Source organism: Callionymus lyra, chromosome 8 (assembly GCF_982586985.1).
Source record: "Callionymus lyra chromosome 8, fCalLyr1.hap1.1, whole genome shotgun sequence".
Taxonomy (NCBI): domain Eukaryota; kingdom Metazoa; phylum Chordata; class Actinopteri; order Syngnathiformes; family Callionymidae; genus Callionymus; species Callionymus lyra.
The window spans coordinates 7,217,581-7,240,543 of record NC_141825.1 but is presented as its reverse complement, the minus strand read 5'-3'; the positions used below and the strand labels follow the sequence as shown (position 1 = coordinate 7,240,543).

Here is a 22,963-nt window from a genome sequence, read left to right as displayed (position 1 = left end):
CCTTCATCCTCGTCCAAAAAGACACTTAAAAACATCAAAATACCTGCATACTGCTCGTCTGTAACATCCCTCTTGGATGAACAAACATTTTCGTCTATATCTCCAAAAAGACTTGATTACTGAAAATAATCCATTAGTTGACGTGAATTTTGGGTGAACCGTCCCTTTAAAGCCTGCGGATGAATAGCAAGTGCGGACATTACGAGTGACAGATCCGTGTTTACGCCACACGTGTCGGGCGTCGCTCGCTCACCTATAGATGTTTGGGTCGAGCAGCATGGCCGTGTCCTGAGGTAGCTGGGATAAGTGCACCACTTTAGTCTTCAGCTGAGATCGCTCCGTCTCGTTGACCCACACATCCGGCAGTCTGAAAGACAAACCAGAGACGTTTTGAGATCCAGTGAGTTAACGGAGAGAGAGAGAGAAGATTGACGGTTGCCAAGCGTGAACAATGAGCTTCATTGATTCCAACGCACATGTTAACACCTTTGCACGTTTCCATAAGAAGTCTGGCTTTGACAGAAGCTCTGGGACCCACACATGAGGAAGTGTGTGTGTGTGCCTGTGAGTGTGTGTCCCATCATGAAGTAGACAAAGCAAACGGTCTGGAAATGACCACGGATCATCCAATCATGAGCAGAATAATGTGATGATCCAGGTCATGTTCCTTGACTTCTTAACTCAATTGATCTTAGAAGCACAAATACTTCTGGTCCCTGGTGGCGTTTGTGAGGAAGCGCAGTGTTTGGTTTCACATAGTTTAACGCCATTTGTGCCGGTCGGTCAGGTGTGGTCCACAACACTGGATTCCTGAAGATGGCTTTGTAGACATTCTCAGTTAGGAATTTAAAGAATATAGGTTTTCGTTTGTTGATCCAACTTTGTTTTTTTGGTAAATGTAGCTTTTCGAGGAAAAAACAGACATAGACTTTATTAATCCCTCTGTAGATCTCATTCGGGAAATTAGGTTTCCAGTTCACAGCAGACGAAAGAAGGTACAGCAAGATTCAAAAAAGGAAGAACAAGAACAAAGGGCAAATTAAAGAACAAAGACCAAAAAGATAAAGTTCAAATCACAATGGATCATTTTGAATAAGATTCCTGAAAAACACAGGAAAAGTTTTTGTTTAAAGTGCGTCAGCTGCACTCTCACCGTGCAGTCGCCCCAGGACCTTGAGATTTTTAGCAATTTAGGATTTTCGCTGTGAATAAGTTACAGAATGTGTTCCTCGCTCTCAACATGAATCGTTATTAAACTGGTGTGAATAGTTTAGTTTAGGTTAATGTTCAAAATATTGATTTACTGTAAAACACCTGGTTTATTGAAAATGGTTTGTATTTGGGTCCAAAATACTTTTAAGTTGGAAACATGTATTTATATTTATACGAGTAACAACAGATAAACCATCATCAGCAATAAATCCAGATTCTTCCATTTCTGACTAATTCACTAGAATCATATTTAAAGCGGTTCTTAAATAATGTGTTTTATTACTAGAAAATACTCATAACTCATAGGTTTACGCCGCTGATTAAAATATGGCTGTAATTAATTAATCACATTATTATTCACAAACAATGTTTTTTTTTACTACAAAAAGTCTATGCTGCAAAAATAGTTTCTTCACAACTTGAAAATAGAAACAGTGAAGTTAGAGATAAGATATTACACAAATGTGATTAAAATATGTCTTTAATTAATAAATCACAATTAATTGCATTATTATTCTCAAACATTGATGTTTTTACTACTAAAAATACCGGTAACTCATAAGTCTATGCTGCAAAAATAGTTTCTTCACAACTTGCAAATAGAAACGGTCAAGTTGTAGATAAAATATTGCATTAATGTGATTCAAATATGGCTGTAATTAATCACAATTAATCGCCTCATTCTCACGTATGGTTTCTTTACTACTAAGACAATAAACTACTCATGAGGTTTCTGGGCTGCGTTGAGTCTTGAAACAAGTATTTTCAAGCATTAAAATACGGAGTTGACGAGAATAACAAGTTGCAATTAAAAAGAACAACAAACGATGACGGAAGGAAACAAGAAAGCGCATGAACAGGACGTACTCCTGGAGCTGCTGCACTTCACTGTAGCAACATCTTTATTCCCCGGTGAAAGTCGAGGTGCAGGAGAGAGAAACAAAAGAGCTCAGCAAATGGACTGTACCTCCTCCTGCCGCGTCCCCCACCTCTCCCTCCTCCCCATCACTCCACTCGTCACCATGTGCGTCATCGCAGGAGCCCCCTGAGACACACACTCACACACACACACACACTCACTGTGGGTGTGTGTGTGAGTGTGTGTGTGCGTAAGTAAGCATCCAGCGAGCCAAATCACTTATTCACACGCCTTATCTGCACATTCAGAGCAGAGTGTGCAGGTAACACAAGCGTTCAGCACATATGCATGAACATCAGAAGTTTAAAAACACTCCAGAAAGAGAGGGGGGGGGGGAAAGATGAGAGGCAGCAGAAATCTTTATTTCCTTTCATGGAAGAGAGACGCGAAGGAGAATCTCGAGGCGGTGACCAGACAAAAAGCAGATGCCTGTTGTATTAAAGTTTGGATTTCTCTTGAGTTATTGTGCTCGGTGACGCCAAACATGATTATTTAATACACACTTTGAGATCGTTTGTGTGTAAAAGGTTCTCCAAGGTCCCAGCATGTCACATCGACTATTGATGAAGCATGCGTGACACACACACACACACACTCACTCACACACTCACACACTCGTGGTCCTTTGTCTGTATTGAAGCGGGTTCTCATAACATCAGAACAAAACTGAAATCTTATTATTTTTTACTTATTTAATTGAATAATCTTTGTTTAAAATCACATTCAATTCTTTTGTTCAAGAAACAAAAAACATTTCTTTCATCCTTTTTTCTGAGTACTTCAAAATAAATAGAAAAATTAATAAATAAAACATTCTGAACATTTTTATAAATATATAAAATAAAACATTCTGTCTTTTTTTTTTATAATGTCATAATAAAAGTGTTTTTATTAATTTTGTCGTGAAAGGCTGATGAAGCTTTGTGAAGTATTTTTCCTTTTCTGAGCTCAGTAGATGGCGCTGTTTGCACTTAAATGATGGGACGTTTTACTGAAATAATGGCTTAAGCAAAAGATAACACAGACAAGTAAGTAAGTAAGTAAGTAATATTTATTTATATAGCGCTTTTCGAAACCAGGGTCACAAAGCGCTTAAACAATCAAAACAATACTCAAAAAAGTACATACTTTAAAGATCATGATAATACTGAGAACAACACAGGAGTTCGAGAAATTCAAGGAAAAGCCTGAACAAATAGAAACGTCTTAAGGTGTTTCTTAAAGGAGTCAGTAGACTCCATCAAGCGCAAAGAGAGAGGAAGATCGTTCCAAAGCTTAAGAGCAACAGCCTGAAAAGATTTCTCTCCTCTGGTCCTGAGCCGCAAGGGCGCCATCTTGTGGGCTCTGAAAATACGGACAATGGTTCACGAAGCGCAACCATTGTCAACGCATCACTGCCGTTCTATTCCGTTTCTCCTGACTTTATTCGGCCCTCGCTACAAGCACACAATACAACGGGCCCTTGTGAAGTTGAACTGCTCCACCATGTCCTGAACCCTGAGACAGGTTTTTCGAGAGGTTCGATCACAGTGAGCTGAACAGGACGTGTAGATCCAGTTGATTTTCGTAGAAGAGTTAATTTAGTTCTTGTGATTTAACACCAGCCCTTGAGCAAACGTCTGAATGAAAAGTGTTCCAGTCAGAGTCGAGTACAGACATAATAAGTTCTGTCAAGATATATGTATATATATATATATATATATATATATATATATTATTTTTATAAGGAGAGATTAAATATTGTAATATTAATCTAATTCATTCTAGATTACAGCTAAAAAATGCTGTAAAATATATCAACTTTTTCATTTCAAATTATAATTTTGCGATGAAAAGCTTGATATTTAACAAAAGTGTTCACCAGCAGGGCTTCATGTTGTTCCTTTTTTTTTTCTCCATTATTGGAAAATAAATGTCAAACATCAGGTATATATAAAGTGCTGTGAGTCAACACATAAAAAAAAAGATTCACAAACATCCACCATCATTTTCACACCAAGCACACAAAGATCAACACAAAAAACATATTTCCCCAAAAAGGCAACTTGAAATTAAATGTTAGATTAAAAAAAAGAGATGATTGCGATTAAAACTGTAATAGCAGTGATTAATTAAACGTAATAAACCGCAGAAATTAACCAATCTCTGAACTACATCAAAACTAAATCAACTAAAGCACAAGGATAACTCGGTCAGTTGAGGTCACAGTTGTGATGCACTTGCAAAAACTGCATCTGAAAATATATTTAAACACATTATTCAATGTGATCTAAAAATAATTCCTTCAGAAACTCCACATTTGATTAAAAAAGTGTGAGATAATCTAACAATACATCATATTAAAGGAGGAAACAAATCCCAAATATCGGCCTGAAAATGCCAGTGACTACCTGGGCAACGGCCAGAACCACCCATGACACTTGGCATTTCAACTTTAGGTCATAGCAAATGTGTCAGGTCTGGTTAGCAACTTTTTAAAAAAGTGCAGTGAATTGGACCAGCATGACTCACCGAGCCAGTTTCTGCAAAGGTCATGTGTGGAAAACCCTGCCAAGGAAGATACTTTATGACTTCTGCAGCACTTTAATTTCAATTTCAGACTGCCAAACTAATGGTCACACTTGAATTAATGAATTACTCAAGGGCTCGTAAAGTGTTACATGGTGATTGTCATGTCATCCCAAATCTCATGGGGACGAGTCCCAATTTTAATATAAATGGGGTTATGTTAATATTACAGCACGAGCTGATAACTCGCCCTCAGATTGTCAGCAACTTTAATTTGGTCTTCGCTTAATTAGCTGCATGTAAGCACTGGATGTTAGATTATTCAGCTGTTCCTCGCATGGTTATCAACTCCTGCTCCACACTTTGGAAAGAAGGTTGTGTCAAGTTCTTTACAAAGTTGTGCTCTTGCAAGAATGACCAGGAAGAGTATTTTCTTGTTGTTGATTTGGAAGTTTTTCCAAAAGACAACATGTTGGGAAATGTTTCCAATAAAATGGATAATATATGATCTTGTCATCTTTTGCCAGGTCTGACTGGAGTCTGGAAGATCTAGAGTCTCGAGCGTCTGTACTCTCTACAGTCTGTGGTGTATTTTTAACTGTGTATTGTTTTGTTGTTCAAGCGTTTTGTGACCCTGGTCTGTGAAAGGAGCTTTACATATAATAATGACTTACTTACTAGCCTATATCTTCTATAGTACCCATCGTCTATAGTAACGTCGTCTTTAGCCTCCGTCGTCTGTAGCCTCCGTCGTCTGTAGCCTCCGTCGTCTGTAGTCTCTGTGGCCTGTAGTCTCTGTGGCCTGTAGTCTCTGTGGTCTGTAGTCTCTGTCGCCTGTAGTCTCTGTGGTCTGTAGTCTCTGTGGTCTGTAGTATTCTTTGTTTGTAGCCTGCGTCGTCTGTAGTATTCATCTCCGTAGCCTTCGTCTTCTGTAGTCTTCGTCGTCTGTAGCCTCCGTCGTCTGTAGCCTCCGTCGTCTCTAGTCTCTGTGGTCTGTAGTCTCTGTGGTCCGTAGTATTCGTCGTCCGTAGCCTTCGTCGTCCGTAGCCTTCGTCATTTGTAACCTCCGTCGTCTGTAGCTTCCGTCGTCTGTAGTCTCCGTCGTTTGTAGTCTTTGTCGTCTGTAGCCTCCGTTGTCTGTAGTCTATGGTCTTGGGTTCAGTCTGGCCTAGTGGCCACATTGGTCAAGTTGACAGCACTGAAGGTCATCAACTATTTTTGTTTGGATCTGGAAAGGTCTTGGTCTTAGACTCGATACTCTCCAGTCTTGTTAATGTCTGAGTCTCATCTGAGGGTGTCTTTACTACAGGTTTACTAAATGGTCATCATTAATTACAAAATATGACCCAGAATGCATCAGAGATCTTTGTTGCTCACATGTTCCACTGTAGCATCTACAAAACAAGGATGATTTTCAGAGGCCACTGCTAACACCACAACATTCATCCGTGTCCGGATTTCATTGTCAGTTACTGATTAATCCAAATGGAGTAAACGAGCGTCAGGCGGAAAGTGACACGTCTTCCCACATTCACCAGGCTAATAATTGATCAGGTGGGCATGAACGGTGACCAGTACTTTAGAGGGACCTTGGTGGAGGGGGCACAGTTGATCGGCTCAAGAGTCAAATATTAACTTGGCTTGTCACCACTAGCCTAACAACAAGTCAGTTCCCCAAATGATGGTTAAGCTCATTGTCAGTCGACAAATAATGTCCTATTATCTGGTTTGATTAACACAGTTTTGTCTTAAAGTATTAAGGATTGGTCTTCAGTTTAGCCAATAAATAATTAGTAGCACACCTTAAACTAGGGTGTCAAACCTAATCGCTGTGTTTATTTATTAAACTTGCAAACAGTTGCAGAGAGGAGATCTCTGGAGAAACTACTGTCCATCATTGATGATGACATCATCCTCTGAACACATCATCAGTAAGTAAGTAATTTATATTTATATAGCGCTTTTCCAGACCAGGGTCACAAAGCGCTTAAACAATTTAAATAATACTCAATAAAATATATACTTAAAAGGTCAAGATAACACTGAGAATAACACAGGAGTTCCAGAAAATCAGGGAAAAGCTCCTCCCATGATGCAACACTAATAGACTCAGGGACACATTCATTCATCGATCTATAAGGCTGTTTAATTCTGAGTTTGGGGGAAGGAGCGGAGTGAAAAGATGATGTTATTAAATGTTCATCTTTGTATCCCTTTCTTCGTGTTATTTCCTTCGATCTATGTTCTTTTTATTTGAACTTTGTTCTTGTTTTTAACGAAACTATCGTCTGCTGTGAGCTAGAAACACAATTTCCCGAGAGATCTCCAGAGGGATTAATGTAACCCACTGTTTACACAGTGATGTGCTTTGTGTTGTGATTCATTAAAATGTATAATATTCCAATGATGAACACTTTAACTAAGCATTGAATATTTATTTTTGTTGATGGCATGTTTGACAGCTGGTGATTGAATGATTGACAGCTGTGCTCATCATGTTCCCGCGTTTTTGAGTGACACTGGGCGGGGAATAGGGGAAGACTGGAACATTTAAATGACGCTTTACAGCGTGACAGGAGGAGCGAAGCGGCCTCATCATCTTTTTTGGTCTCAACGCACCCTTGCGACGATTCAGGCCTGCAACGTTTATTTTTGATGGACAAACTGGTCACTATTTTGAGTTTGGACTGCCTTATCAAGATACATTTTTGGTTTAAATTGATTTTGGGGTTTGTTTGCCGTTGTCTACAATAAGTAAATGTGTGACCATTAACCATTTGTGAAACTGGTATTATTTAATTATTTGAACTAAACTAAATTGGCGAGGTTCTACTAGGTAGAGCAGGTCCGCTACATTAATAAAGTCTATCCATCCATCTATCAAACTGCATGTAACAAAAGTATGACTCTTAATCTTAACCTTGAGGTTAACTACTCTGGTTTTGCTTGTCTGGTATCGGTCTGATTCAGCCTCTCAAAGTTGGATCGGGTATCCATGAAAAAGTTCCTAACCACTGAACCGATCCATTCAAAAAAAAAAAAAAAAGATCATTTTATTCCGTACTGGCATTTTTTTATTCACTTTAAAAAGATTGACACTGGTAGGATTGTTTTTTTTTTCCTCATGTCAACAACGTTTTTCTTTACGTTCTAAACACTAATAAAAATTAAAAAACTTTATTTAAATAAACACCAAATTGTAGTTTCGTGTCTTTCCATGTTTGCTTTTCATTCAAAGCATTAACAGTGTTTTCTCACAGTAGGGAAAGAAGGTTCATATTTTAACATTGGTCAATATTGAATAAAGTTATTTGTATCAGGACCATAAACACTGTGCTTTTCCTACTATCATTTTACCGTCATTGACATGGGACCATGAGTTTGTGCCTTAAATGATATCTTAACATGTTTTATTGGTTATTTAAACATGTTTTACTGCTTTTTAACATGGAATTACAAGAGAGGCATCAATCCTGGGCTTTAATAACAATGTTCTGCATGATGGAAATGTGAATAAAAATGAGAAATGTTGACATAAAGGTCAATTATATAATCTGGATATTAGACTAGTCCAGTGATGATGGAAACTGCTTGTCCACTGTCCACTATCACTTTGTCTTCGCTCCACAAGAACCAGGTGATTTTGAGCGTTAATCTCTTCGAGCGGTTAAATCTGACTGTCGTCTACTTGGTGATCGAAAATCCCTCCTGCATCATTTTGCTCATATTTCCTCCCCCCGTGTTTTTCAGTCGCCGTATAAATCTCCATCCACGTCTCACTGTTAGTTCACGAGGGAAGACTATCCGGATTAATTCCAAACTTCATCTTTCTCCCCCTCATTACTTCTCTAGGCGCCAGATTAAACTCCCACACGCGGGGCAGGAAGGATATTGTAGAGGTGGATCAGAGAAGGAGGGAAGAAAGAAGAGGAGGACGGATGATGACAGGATGAGGCATCAAAGTGCTGAGGTCTGAGATTTTAGTTTTGGGAAAATGTCATTAAAAAACATCATCTTCAGCTCCTCGTCAATCCATCTTTGTTCGTCCTTCATTCGCTTTCTCACAATTCAAGTTCATTTCCGTTCCTGAGCCTCATCCAGTCGGTGCAGGCTTGGTTCTTAGACTGTGACCATAATTCTGCTCCTTCATAATGCATTTGAAACAGAACCGCACTGAAGCGTTCACGACGAGCTCCTTGAATGGGCCGCTACCAATGTTCACCTCCACTGAACCCAATGCTGGTGAAACCCAACTGATCATTGTGACAGGAAAGAATTTGAATAGTCGAATCCATTCGGTCTATTTTTAAATCTGCAGGTTCAAATTCAGGTCACTAAAAAAAAAACACTGAACTGTGGAGATGATGAGCTTTAAAAAGCTGCTGGATCCTCTCATCCTCAGTCATCTCTGGGAGCTCATTGTTCGTATAGTGGCTGGAAGTGTAATTGCAACACAAAAATGAACAAACATTGTACATTTTTGAATATTAATTTGTTGCAATTAAAAAAATAAATTAAATCAAATTATTTTATTTGAGAAACATCTGTGAAATTTAAACCATACAATAATGAAAAATACAACATGAATTGATTCAATCCATCCATCCATATAAGCTGGACATTTTTATTGAGAGCTTTATATTCGAATGAAAGAAATCTAGCCAGAAAAAAAGGAGATGGAATTAAAAAGGAGATGGAATTAAAATGAAGCGCGACACGCTTGTTTTTTTTTGTTTTTTTAAATATCATTTGTAATGTTTTAACCACACCTTAGCTGTCATTTAAAAAACACAAAATATCTATAGATACATATGATGTGAATAAAAACAACAGTCACAGGATTCATATTCTAATGAACACTAACTACAGCATCTAAATGTACCTCTGAAAAAATAATTGTTTACTTAATGAAATGTGAGCCAGAGACATTGTTGACGTTGTAAAGTGGCCATTAAATGGTAAAACCTACAAGGACAGATTAAAATAAATAATTAAAATCTACTCGACTATGCAGAGACATTGATTTTTTTTTCTTATTATACATTTATTTAATGTCTGTAAACCCACGCAGGAGACCATAAACACTTTGAAAACCATTTGCTTCAAGGCAAATATTGACTGAATTTGGATCAAATAATTATAAGAATATGAATAAAAATGTAATATTGTTTTTTTTTTTTTTACTATTATCAAAAGGAGACATCGCAATTTTGAATGAATCCACATCCCGGCATGATACACATCTGGATTATCGTCACTGCCACTCAAACATTTGTCATTTAGTTTGATGATAGTTCTGCCTATGACTCACCTGGTTATGCGATTACCATATAGGTAGTGACATTTGTAAAGAAATACAATTTAAAAATTAACTCACATGTCTTCCGGTGTCCAATGAAGAAGGACTTTGACTTTTCCTGTTCCTTCTTTCCTCCTCGCCAGCACCTACGGATACATCAGTACAGGATAAATATACTTGATCTGCATGTATTTTACCAGGTGAGTCATGGAGAAAAGAAAACATTAACCCCTTTTCTGACAAAATTCTAGTAGCAACAAAAATGTCACAAAAGTAGATAAATTATGAATTAATAATAATTAAATTAATATTGTATGTATAATATATGTGACGCTGATTAACGTTTGTAGTTCTGAATAAACGCATAACTGAACTTTTTTGGGTATTTATTGTCCCTCAAAAATATGGAAAAAACCAAAATATTAATATTAAAGTAAGAAATATAACTATGACTTAAGCATAATAAGCTTGATTTTTCTACTTGAATTTTTACTTTTCGATCCTTTAGTTTTGCTGTCAACAGTAAACAGTAAAATAATCGCATCCGTGTCTCTAAATAAACAAATCTTGAAAACAAGCTAATGGTAATTTTTAGTATGTTAGCATTGCTATTTAAGACGATTTTTCTAGTACGTAAAATTAAAAGGCTTCTTGTTGGCAAAACATTGTTTTTCACTTATCAAAACATGCTCCGAGGTCTTTGAACAGAAGCTTAGAAACTTGAACTCTATCAAACCAAGTGATAGAAGTTGAGCAGCAGGAGAATCAGAGAAGAACCTGGTTAATAAAGGCAAAGTTAGACTCCATTTTTGACTTAGAGAGACGTGCAAGTCAGACTATAGTTAAAATAGCAACTCAACATGTGAATTATGGCTCACGGAAGCTGACGTTTGTTTACTCGTCCGCGCTGAGACGACTCAACGGTATAAACAAACGACCGGACGGACGTCGTGACACGTCCCAGCGGACGCTAACAGACGCTCGTCATCTGAATCGTTTCTCCGTGACTGTCATAACTTTCCGCCGTAACGAATGCGGAGGAGATGGACCACAACAAACAGGATCCAACGTCTCGTGTGCACCGCTGGAGACGAGTCTTCCCGGGGCAGGTTGGCTGGTCTCATCCATCACGCCGCGTCGGTTTACAGTAAAAACTAGTCTGGAATCCACACAAATATTGTCAGCGGAGGACAGAGAGCCAGAAAAATAACCAAGGGAGTTAAAAATAGCCCCGGATAGAACCTCCTGCGTCAATTGGCTCCGTTATGCTCGGAATCTCTATTTTTAGGATGTTGAATGAGCTCACATGAGAAGAACTTCTTACGCACATGAATATCTGGAATTATTTTTAAGACTCCGGGGACTGGCCGAGGCATTGACGAGAGACAGAGACCTAGAATCCTTCACGACAGCAAATTATATCATTTCCTGACGGATGATATATGGATTTATTTCTTTATTTATGATCAAATTGGAGCAGGTTTTGCACCGCGGACCGGTTTATTCTGGCCGTTCTTTTTCATGGAGCAGCCTTCAGGGTCCGGTTGACAAAAACAGCATAAATAAACTAGAAACAGCAGGAGGTTCTTCTGCAACAAGATAGTCCCAAATTGAGTGTCTTTTAAATATTTGATTAAAAATAAAACATCTTTCAGACGTTAATTATCAGTACAACCAAAATGATATACGTTATTTCATCGCCTGATGTTTCGGGACTTTATTCTGAATAGTTTGTCAGCAGGAAGAAAGATAACTGCACTTCAGTGTTGTTCATTTGACATTGAAACTGTGTTCATTTGATCCCACCATGCTAGTAGCACTACTCATGGTTCTATGTTCCATTTAAGCTGCAAGATAAAGGCCAAAAATCACAATTATTCCTTATATGATAATGTAATCTTGATTATTAATGATGATCTTTGGGAAAACATTGTATTTGTATTGATTTACAACAAAGAGCTTTCATTGCGACATTTTTCTTAATTCATTAATAATACAAAGAATAAAATGTATAATAATGTTAAAAATAAGTTTTTTTAAGGCAGTTTAATGAAGTATCAACTATGGTGGCTCCCCCTAGTGGCTGGCAGACTACAGTTTGAACCAACGCTCGATAAGATCATTGCCTTGATTTGATCGTTGATCATGATTCAATTTTGATTTACTGCGCATCTTGTATTTTATAGTAGAAATAATAAAGGAAACTGCTTGCATGATGGTTGGCAAGATACCATACGTACGACAATGATATATAGCGATACTGTAATAACAAGGATATATGTGTGGTATTGTCAAGTACTTGACTCTGTTGTGTTGTAGAATTTACAGACCACATGACTCTTGACGAAGTCGTAACTGCTTTCATTTGTTTTCAAACCAAAATATGTCCAAACATCAGCTTTAAAAGCTGCTGGAGTCACTGTATCCTCTCGTCCTCAGTAATTGCAGGACTTTGCAGCCATCTAGAGGCAACAAAATCCAAGTATTTTTATTTTGTACAAAGGTATTTGAATATAAACATAAAAAAATCCAAGATAAAAATAAAATATGGGTTGTGACGCAAAATAACACGTATATTAGGATTTTTTATTTTAATTAATACTGTGCTGTTTAATAATGAGACTGTATTATGGAAAAATAGTGCATTATTATAAGGGTATTGGTACCTTATGCCTGTCATAATATATAGTCTATAGCCTAATATAATAGTCACATGATGCAGCTGTGATCATATCAAAAATATGAGAGTAGGTAAGTAAGTAAGTAAAGGATACGAGTCAGTTTTTAAGTTTTCTGGAAAAAGAAAAAGACGAGGGAATACAAACTAAGACCGTCGAGGCTCTCATCATATTCACAATTAAAATCCTTGCTTCTTCATCATTCTTAACAAGCTAATAATGACTAAACAGAGAAGCAAATAGTTCAAGCTGGAATATTTTCTAACTAAAATTATCTCCATGTTGGAAACAGAATTTAATCAAACACATCTGAGCAACTACGTGCTTTCCTTTGAGAAAAATGAGTTTTTATCTTGCTCAAGGAATGTTGAAGAAAATTGCCGAAACCCCTCGTTTATTCAGAGAGTGGAATGAAAGAGCAGCATGCAGTAACAAAGGAGGCGAAGAAGAAGTGAAAGAGGAACCATAGGTGCCCATCGTTGGGGTCAGGGGGTCAAGCAGGCAATGACGCAGATCGCTGCAAGAACACAAACATCCCACGATAAAAAAAAAAAAAGGTCCGATTTGCTCTGGTGTGTCAGCAGGGTGACCCGTCCAAACCCTCCAGAACCTCCGCAGCTGTGCTGGACACAGGCTGAGGAGGTTCCTCTGGAGTCCAGCTCTGACGCAGCACTCCTGCTCTCCCTTCAACCACAATCCTCGGAGGTACCGAGAGAGAAGACCCGACGGCCAAAAAAAATCCGACCCTCACTTAACCCCTGTTCCTGCTATCTCTCACAGATTTCCCAATGTTTGTCTACGATTCCTCACCCCTTGAACTTGTCTGGCTCTCGCTGCTGCTCCAAATAGAAAGTTACCTCTCGCAACCTCTTCCCAAGCTTTGAATTCGCAGATCTCTCGCCCAGAATTCAGGGAATTTCTCACACAAAGCCTGCGTACTTGATTCTATCTTCCCCGAGCCCCATTTATAGAGGTTTAAAGCACAGCCAGAATAAACTGAGGAGGATAACAAGTGAATTAGGTTTTGTATTTTACTGGATAAGTGAAGGAAAACACTAAGTTAATGTTACTTTAGAAGTGATGCAAAGAAGAAAACACAAATGTAGACAAGCTAGCTATAAAAATAATTAAAATATAATTTTTTTATTTATATATTATTTATATGTTATTTCTATTGTTCAGGTTTTGAAACCCTCACAACCTAGCACAGGCTGACGCTCCCTGTAACACCACGGCGACCCGCGCAGTAACGCCGCCGCAATACTTCGGTGACTCGCGCCGCAATACTACGGTGACTCCCTCCGCAATACTACGGTTACTCGCGCTGCAATACTACGGTGATTCCAGTTGTAATACTACGGTTACTCCCTCCGCAATACTACGGTGACTCGCGCCCGCGCAGCACAATACTACGGTGACTCGCGCCCGCGCAGCACAATACTACGGTGACTCGCGCCCGCGCAGCACAATACTACGGTGACTCGCGCCCGCGCAGCACAATACTACGGTGACTCGCGCCCGCGCAGCACAATCCTACGGTGACTCGCGCCCGCGCAGCACAATACTACGGTGACTCGCGCCCGCGCAGCACAATACTACGGTGACTCGCGCCCGCGCAGCACAATACTACGGTGACTCGCGCCCGCGCAGCACAATACTACGGTGACTCGCGCCCGCACAGCACAATACTACGGTGACCCGCGCAGCACAATACTACGGTGACCCGCGCAGCACAATACTACGGTGACCCGCGCAGACTAATGTGACCCGTGCAGACAACTACGGTGACCCGCGCAGCACAATACTACGGTGCCCCTTGCCGCACAATACTACGGTGCCCACGCAGCACAATACTACGGTGACCCGCGCAGCACAATACTACGGTGACCCGCGCAGCACAATACTACGGTGACCCGCGCAGCACAATACTACGGTGACCCGCGCAGCACAATACTACGGTGACCCGCGCAGCACAATACTACGGTGACCCGCGCAGCACAATACTACGGTGACCCGCGCCGCACAATACTACGTGACCCGCGCCGCACAATACTACGGTGACCCGCGCCGCACAATACTGCGTGACCCGCGCAGCACAATACTACGTGACCCGCGCCGCACAATACTACGGTGACCCGCGCCGCACAATACTACGGTGACCCGCGCCGCACAATACTACGGTGACCCGCGCCGCACAATACTGCGTGACCCGCGCCGCACAATACTACGGTGACCCGCGCAGCACAATACTACGGTGACCCGCGCAGCACAATACTACGGTGACCGGCGCAGGACAATACTACGGTGACCCGCGCAGGACAATACTACGGTGACCCACGCAGGACAATACTACGGTGACCCGCGCAGGACAATACTACGGTGACCCGCGCAGGACAATACTATGTTGACCCGCGCAGGACAATACTATGTTGACCCGCGCAGCACAATACTACTCACAGTGCTTCTAATCCATAATGTTAACTTCAGTATTTAATATAACTTTATTTTTCAAGCCTTTGATTTCATAAATTATATTAATTTTCGCTCAACTTTAAAATCACACACAAGCATGAGGTAAACAAACTATGAGGCTGTTCTTGATTCGCGTTTATTAAAATCAACATTTTGAAACTCCTGAGGAGCCACTTCTGAAGAATCACTTCAGTTCAGAGAAGCTGAAGAAAGAATGAATCCATTAAAGAAAAAAAGAATGAAGGGTAACAGGAGGAACACTGCCCTCTATCGCTCGCTAATGGAAACGCCACGCAAAGGTTTTTCATCTTAAATTTAAAAACCTTTAAAGTAATTTCACACCTATTTTAATGAGTATTCTAGTTAAAATTGCTTTTCAAGAGACGTTCAGTATCGAAGGGGACAAAGACGCTCTTAAATAATCGATCAAGCACTAAAGGTTTCAGGCTGTAAACGGTAAAAACAAAGAATCTAATTGTCTCTTCAGTGAAGCATTATTGAGAAAATAAAAACAAGGCCAAGCCTCGCAGCGATTCACAAGGTTCAACTCAAGTGCACAGGAAAAAAAACTCAAGGAAAGGTTTTAAAAGTGTCTCCATCATGCCCCCTGCTGGCTCAGGATAGAAGTACCACACATGAACAACTGATTATTATAAATACAGGAAAACCATTATGGAAACAATCTGTTTCTATTATGTCGTAGACCTGAAATAGTTCCTGTTCAACGTGAATACGTTTAGATTTTGAAATACGTTTAGATTTTGAATTAGATGAAGAAGGGACTTGTTTTTTCGAGGACAGTTCCATTTAATGGAAAGCCTTTGTTTTCAGGACAATTTTTACTAAATTAAAAAAAAATTACATTACAAGTTTAAACTTTTTCATGCAAGGTTAATTCTCTTCTACGTTATACGCAATATATTTTCAAAAAAATGTGGATAAAGTAGAACAACATGATAAATAATCTGAAAATCATGTGAAAATGTCATAGTACAGTTATTTGATTAAAAGTAAAAACATGTTAAAAATTAAGAAGAAAATGTAATAAACTAAACTTATTACATAATGGTGTATGCGATTAAGTAAAAACATATGATAAATAAAGTAAATTATGATACAAATAAAGTAAAATCATGTGATAAATAAAGTAAATTATGATACAAATAAAGTAAAATCATGTGATAAATAAAGTAAATTATGATACATATAAAGTAAAATCATGTGATAAATAAAGTAAATTATGATACAAATAAAGTAAAATCATGTGATAAATAAAGTAAATTATGATACATATAAAGTAAAATCATGTGATAAATAAAGTAAATTATGATACAAATAAAGTCTAATCATGTGATAAAGTAAATTATGATACAAATAAAGTAAAATCATGTGAAAATAAAGTAAAATATGATACAAATAAAGTAAAATCATGTGAAAATAAAGTAAATTATGATACAAATAAAGTAAAATCATGTGATAAATAAAGTAAATTATGATACAAATAAAGTAAAATCATGTGAAAATAAAGTAAATTATGATACAAATAAAGTAAAATCATGTGATAAATAAAGTAAATTATGATACAAATAAAGTAAAATCATGTGATAAATAAAGTAAATTATGATACAAATAAAGTAAAATCATGTGATAAATAAAGTAAATTATGATACAAATAAAGTAAAATCATGTGATAAATAAAGTAAATTATGATACGTATACAGTAAAATCATGTGATAAATAAAGTAAATTATGATACAAATAAAGTAAAATCATGTGATAAATAAAGTAAATTATGATACAAATAAAGTAAAATCATGTGATAAATAAAGTAAATTATGATACAAATAAAGTAAAATCATGTGAAAATAAAGTAAAATATGATACAAATAAAGTAAAATTGTAAAATATGATACAAATAAAGTAAAATCATGTGATAAATAAAGTAAATTATGATACAAATAAAGTAAAATCATGTGATAAATAAAGTAAATTATGATACATATAAAGTAAAATCATGTGATAAATAAAGTAAATTATGATACAAATAAAGTATAATCATGTGATAAAGTAAATTATGATACAAATAAAGTAAAATCATGTGAAAATAAAGTAAATTATGATACAAATAAAGTAAAATCATGTGATAAATAAAGTAAATTATGATACAAATAAAGCAAAATCATGTGATAAATAAAGTAAATTATGATACATATAAACTCAAATCATGTGATAAATAAAGTAAATTATGATACAAATAAAGTATAATCATGTGATAAAGTAAATTATGATACAAATAAAGTAAAATCATGTGAAAATAAAGTAAAATATGATACAAATAGAGTAAAATCATGTGATGAATAAATAAAACTCATGTACCGGTAATAAATAAAGTAAATTATGATGCTCTCTTATACAAATAAAGTAAAATCATGTGATAAATAAATGAAGCTTATGTAATAAATAAATTAAATTATGATACAAATAAAGTTAAATTATGTGTGATACGTAAAGTAAAATAATGGGATCAAGTAAAAAGAAACTGTGACAAAGTCAACTGGTGATATAAAAGTAAAATAATGAGAAAATAAAGCAAAATAATGTTATTAATGTAAAGAAATGCGATAAAAAAAGAAAATAAAGTAAACTTATGATAAATAAAGTTTGATAAATAAAAGCTCAATTATATGATGACTAAAGTACAATTACTGTGATAAATAAAGTTATATAGATGTCAATTATGAGTCGGACGTTTGCAAAACACTCTTCCAAAAACATTCCTGAATAAATCCTGAATAAAGTTATAACAACCCTGATGTGCAGCAGAGACGTCTAAACAAGGCAGATCCACAGGTAAAAAAGGTTAAATCACTCACTGTGCTGTGAAACACCACGCTGTGTCCGTTACCCACGCCTTCGATGTGAGTGGCCAGATTCAGACAGATCGCTCGGTGCCTGATGGCGTCCATGGTCTGTGCGTCGAAGAAGTCATGAGGCCTCGCTGGAAGAAAGATTTTTATATTTTAAATAAATGCAATGCAAATGTTTTTTATTTAGTGTTCAACATTTTTTTTTTCAATTGACAAGGCTGCTGCTACCAACAGAGCTAACAGCAGCCGCTGCTAACATCAGAGCTAACAGCTGTTGCTGCTAACAACAGAGCTAACAGCAGCTGCTGCTTACATCAGAGCTAACAACAGCTGCTGCTAACAACAGAGCTAAGAGCAGCTGCTGCTAACAACAGAGCTAACAGCAGCAACTGCTAACAACAGAGCTAACAGCAGCAACTGCTAACATCAAAGCTAACAGCAGCAACTGCTAACAACAGAGCTAACAGCAGCCGCTGCTAACAACAGAGCTAACAGCAGCCACTGCTAACATCAGAGCTAACAGCAGCAGCTGCTAACAGAAGAGCTAACAGCAGCAACTGCTAACATCAGAGCTAACAGCAGCAACTGCTAACAACAGAGCTAACAGTAGTAACTGCTAACAACAGAGCTAACAGCAGCAACTGCTAACAACAGAGCTAACAGCAGTAACTGCTAACAACAGAGCTAACAGCAGCAACTGCTAACATCAGAGCTAACAGCAGCTGCTGCTAACAACAGAGCTAACAGTATTGCACTTTACATTTGGTCGACAAATCTCAAAGTGCTAGAGTTTTAAAGCAGGATTGATACATTAAAACAAAATAAAACATTTAAAAACAGGACACAAAACATGATAATATTATTATTAACAATATTAAGTGAGAATTTTGAGTTTTTAAAACGGTATATCTTGATCAATAAACAATGATTTTGGCAGTACTACGACTCACTGACAGGTGGAGAAGAGAGTGAGGTACGTACGTAGGGAGCACCTGCGTTTGTTCTTCAGCTTCTTCCTCTTGTTGAGACCAGCTTTGGACGGAGACTCTTCCTTGAGTCGGGCCTGACTGGACAGTTTGGACGAGCTCTGCTGGCTGAAGTGGCTCGGAACGTGGCGGGCGAGTCCGCCCTGAGAGGCGAAGCTCGCCGTGCAGCCGCCGACCACACACTGACGCAGAAGGTTAACAGTTACTTTTTTTTAATAGAAAAATACTTAACACTCGTTTACCTTGAAGGGTTTGTCTCCGCTGTGAGTCAGCATGTGTCTCTGCAGCCAACTCTGACTGGTGGACGGAGTGTTGTACACTTTACAGCCTTTCCACAGACACACAAACACCTGTCGGAGAGCAAGAAAAGAAGAATAAATATTGTTTGTTCCTTGTGAATAAGATTATACAACTGGTGTATTATTGAGAAGAGGGACAGTTGAAGGACTTGATTTTGGGAAAACAAAAGACAAATATGTTAAAATTTTATGAGTAGGGTGTTAGAGAGTATGCATACAGATATATGTAGTAATATTTTCACTGTACTTTATGTATATCATGTATATGTTTAAGAAATGTTTTTGGCTTCAAATCATATTTTATTTATCAAGGTACTTAAATGGTTTACAATTCAATAAATAGTTTTTAAAATAAAATAAACCATTTTCATTTTATTTAACCTGCAAATATTCATGACTTTTGTGTTGCAATGAAACCCTTGGCCACTAGATGGCAGCAGTCATTTTGTCCCCAACAGCTAAAGAATGAATAAAATTCCCTTGAGATCCTGGTGATGTCTGAGGACGAGAGGATACAGTGACTCCCGCCGTTTTTAAAGCTGATGATTGGATATATTTTGGTTTGAAAACAAATGAAATCAGTTACGACATCGTCAAGAGTCATGTGGTCTGTAATTTCTGCAACACCAGAGTCAAGTACTCGACAATACTACACGTATATCCTTGTTACTACAGTATCAATATCAATCATATCAGCCTGTATCGTGATATGTATTGTATCATCACAATCTTGCCAATACACACACAACTAAACACGTAACAGGAAGGAAAGTGAACACAAAGATGTTGTGTTGTGCTCCTGAAATGTAGGTTAAAGACTGATAAGGTTTTAAATCGTTTAAAAAATTAAAAAACAGGATAATGTTCTACAACATAAATATAGGTTCACACTAGGGCTGCACGATATATCGCAAAAATATTGTTATTGCAATGTTTGCACGTGCGATATGCATACCGCAGAATTTCGACCAATCATTGTCACGTTCTGTAAAGTTGTCAATTTGTACTTCTCTGTCTCCTTGTCGTTTATGTCTCTGTCTGTCTGTGAGCTATGCTAATAGTTAAACTGGTTTTATTAGTAGTAACTTTCTTTTTTTATTAAGTGACTTCATTTAAATTAATCTCTTAATGTAAAATATCACAGAATACTAAGAACTTTTATTCCAACGGCTACGAGTCTTTAACCTTCTGTGACCTACTACAAATAAAATGTAAGAAGCTGGAGCTGATGGTTTGTTGACGGAGTTGACATTTTATAACTATTTTAATCTGCGTCATCTCTTCCAATGCTAACATCGAGCTAGCAAGCTACGTCCACTGACCCCGCCTCTCTGTCCGTCCACGTGGATGCCTCGGATGTGCTCGGCCAGATCCGGACTGGAGTTGAAGTACTGCGGACACAGATCCCAACAACAGGCGTACGCCAGAGTCTTCACGCCAGAGGAAGCACCGCCGCCGCCACCGCCGTTCATCATGGCGGGCGTGGAGCGTCCGCTGGACACGGTGCTCTCCATCTCCATCAAGGTGCTGCTGATACTGAGGGGGGAGAAGAAAAAAAAAAGTTTCAAGACAAGCCTGTTGAGGCGTGCACAGCTGCACAACAGCTGCACGCATTACCAACAATGGCCACGACTGTGAGAGATTTTTCACGCTGTTCAGAACTTTTCCCGCCGACTTTTTCGACGAATAGACTGAAGCTGACACACGCAATAGTCTGAAAAAATCTACTATATAAAAAATAGATATACACAAATAATAAACACATTGAACATTTACACAAATTTAAATTTGTATTAAGTTAAAATATAGTAACAGCTGGTTTGACTATTAAAAAAAGTTTCTAAAAGTTTGACTCTTCACTTTTCAGACATATTGTTGAATGACCAAAAAATAATTAAGACTTTTTTATTTAAATATCAGTCGAGGAATTAAATATACAAATGCAAAATTTATTTAGAGTAAAATTAAATTACATTTTATTTAAAGTGTCATATCATAAAGTTATCTTAAGGCACTTTAGTTAAAGTAAGACTATATTAGAGAAAAGAAAAAAAGATGCCAGTGAATGAACGAGTGAATCACAGCGTGACAGTGGCAAGAAAAAGAAGGCAGAAACCTCAACCAGAACCGGACACAACGTTGACGGTCTCCTGCTGTGACCGGCTGGGAGTGTGAATGGGGGACAGATGTGTCCATTATTTTATATTTAAATAACTTGTGCTTAAGTTATATATACCACAAGAAACACGTATGATTTCTTAAGGGAAACGTACGTAAGGTAAGGTAAGGTAAAACTTTATTGACAAACGTGTTTGTTTTTATGTCTGTGCGTTTATGTATAAATAAGTATGCATGTATATATTTATATATATGCACTCAAGTACAAGTTGAATATACAGTATAAATATGTAAACAACTTATGGTGCGATTGTTCAAACTGAGCTATTCATTCGCTTTTTCTATTTTTGGAGCCATTTTTTCTACTTGAATGTTAATTGATTGATTTAAATATTATTTACATTATTGCATAATTATACAAGCTTTCTAATGATACCAACCTTTTTTAAATGGAGTAGATATTGAGCAAGTTATGACATTTTTAAAAGTCGGGTTAAAAAAAATAGGTCAAAGCTCAAATATTGACCCCCAGAAATCAGTGTATTTTCAAGGGTTACAATAGTCCATAACTTTCTTAATATTTATCACAGGACAATGATTCTTGTACCACTGGAATCGTCTTTACGTGAGCTTTTAGATCATATTTCATATAAATCAATTAATATTTAAAAATATCATACCCAAAGTAAATTCAAATATATACAGTATATATTGGGTTAAAACTACTGTTCCCATTATATCAATAATAAAGTGTTGACTTGGAAGAATGAACCATTGAAGCAACACGTGTAAATAAAGATGCTAGAGACGCGTCCACCTGAGGACCCACCTGTCCTCGGAGTCCAGGCGGCTCAGAGGCTCTCCGTCCGAGGATGACATCTCGACGCTCGGCCGCCTCTTGTCGCTCGTCTCCGCGCTGCTGCCGCTGCTGCGTTTATCCGCCTCGCTCTTGTCAGACTCCCCCGGACACCGGCTCTCTCCGGCGGGCTTCTCCGTCTCTGCGCCGTCGCTCTCCCGCGGTGAAGGTCCGAGCTCCGGTCCTCGAGGGGCGGACTTCTCCTCCGGAGCGGCCGCTGAAGCCGCATCTTCCGCCGCCTCTTCCGCGGCCTCCTCCGAGGCGGCGGCGGCGGCGGGCTTCGCTTCTCCCGCCTCCGCCTTCACGTCAAGCATTCTCGGCTCCGGGTTGTTCTTCGGCGCCTCGTCCTGGCTCCGGTCCGTCTCTGACTCACGGGCAGGCGGTTCGTCGCCGGCGTGTCTCGGTTGTTGGTTCTCTTCTGCCTCCATTACTGAGTCTGACGTCACGGACTGAACCGTGGCGTCCGCCGCGCAGGGAGGCGGGACTTCACTAGGTGAGCCCTGTGATTGGATATTGGAAGCAAGAGGCGGAGCTATTCTATTGGTTTCCATTTACTTCCGTCAACAGACTCTTGACGGAAATAATTAAAATAAAAGTAAAAGTATTTGTCCATTTTAAAGTGATCAATAAATTTAGATTTATGTCAATAAACAATTATTTCATAATATTACACGTTTACAAAAGGTTTATAAGGTAAAAGTAAAGTATAAAATGTATTTTTCATTAACTTTACATTACTTTATTTTTTT

At 38.0% G+C, this 22,963-nt stretch overlaps 1 protein-coding gene across 1 annotated transcript in view; it reads right to left on the bottom strand.

The window, feature by feature from the left end:
* The window catches only part of LOC148073514 (zinc finger protein aebp2-like), a 28,139-nt gene extending 5,454 nt beyond the window's left edge, over positions 1 to 22,685 (bottom strand). Inside the window, exons 1-7 of the mRNA XM_087797728.1 lie at positions 22,188 to 22,685; positions 20,563 to 20,776; positions 19,184 to 19,291; positions 18,937 to 19,123; positions 17,962 to 18,086; positions 10,017 to 10,084; positions 254 to 367 (exon numbers count right to left, since the gene is read on the bottom strand). Of these exons, the coding sequence (XP_087653854.1) occupies positions 254 to 367; positions 10,017 to 10,084; positions 17,962 to 18,086; positions 18,937 to 19,123; positions 19,184 to 19,291; positions 20,563 to 20,776; positions 22,188 to 22,642 (1,271 nt within the window). The 5' untranslated portion in view covers positions 22,643 to 22,685. The remainder of the gene's footprint in view (positions 1 to 253; positions 368 to 10,016; positions 10,085 to 17,961; positions 18,087 to 18,936; positions 19,124 to 19,183; positions 19,292 to 20,562; positions 20,777 to 22,187) is intronic.
* Between the last annotated feature and the right edge of the window lie 278 nt (positions 22,686 to 22,963).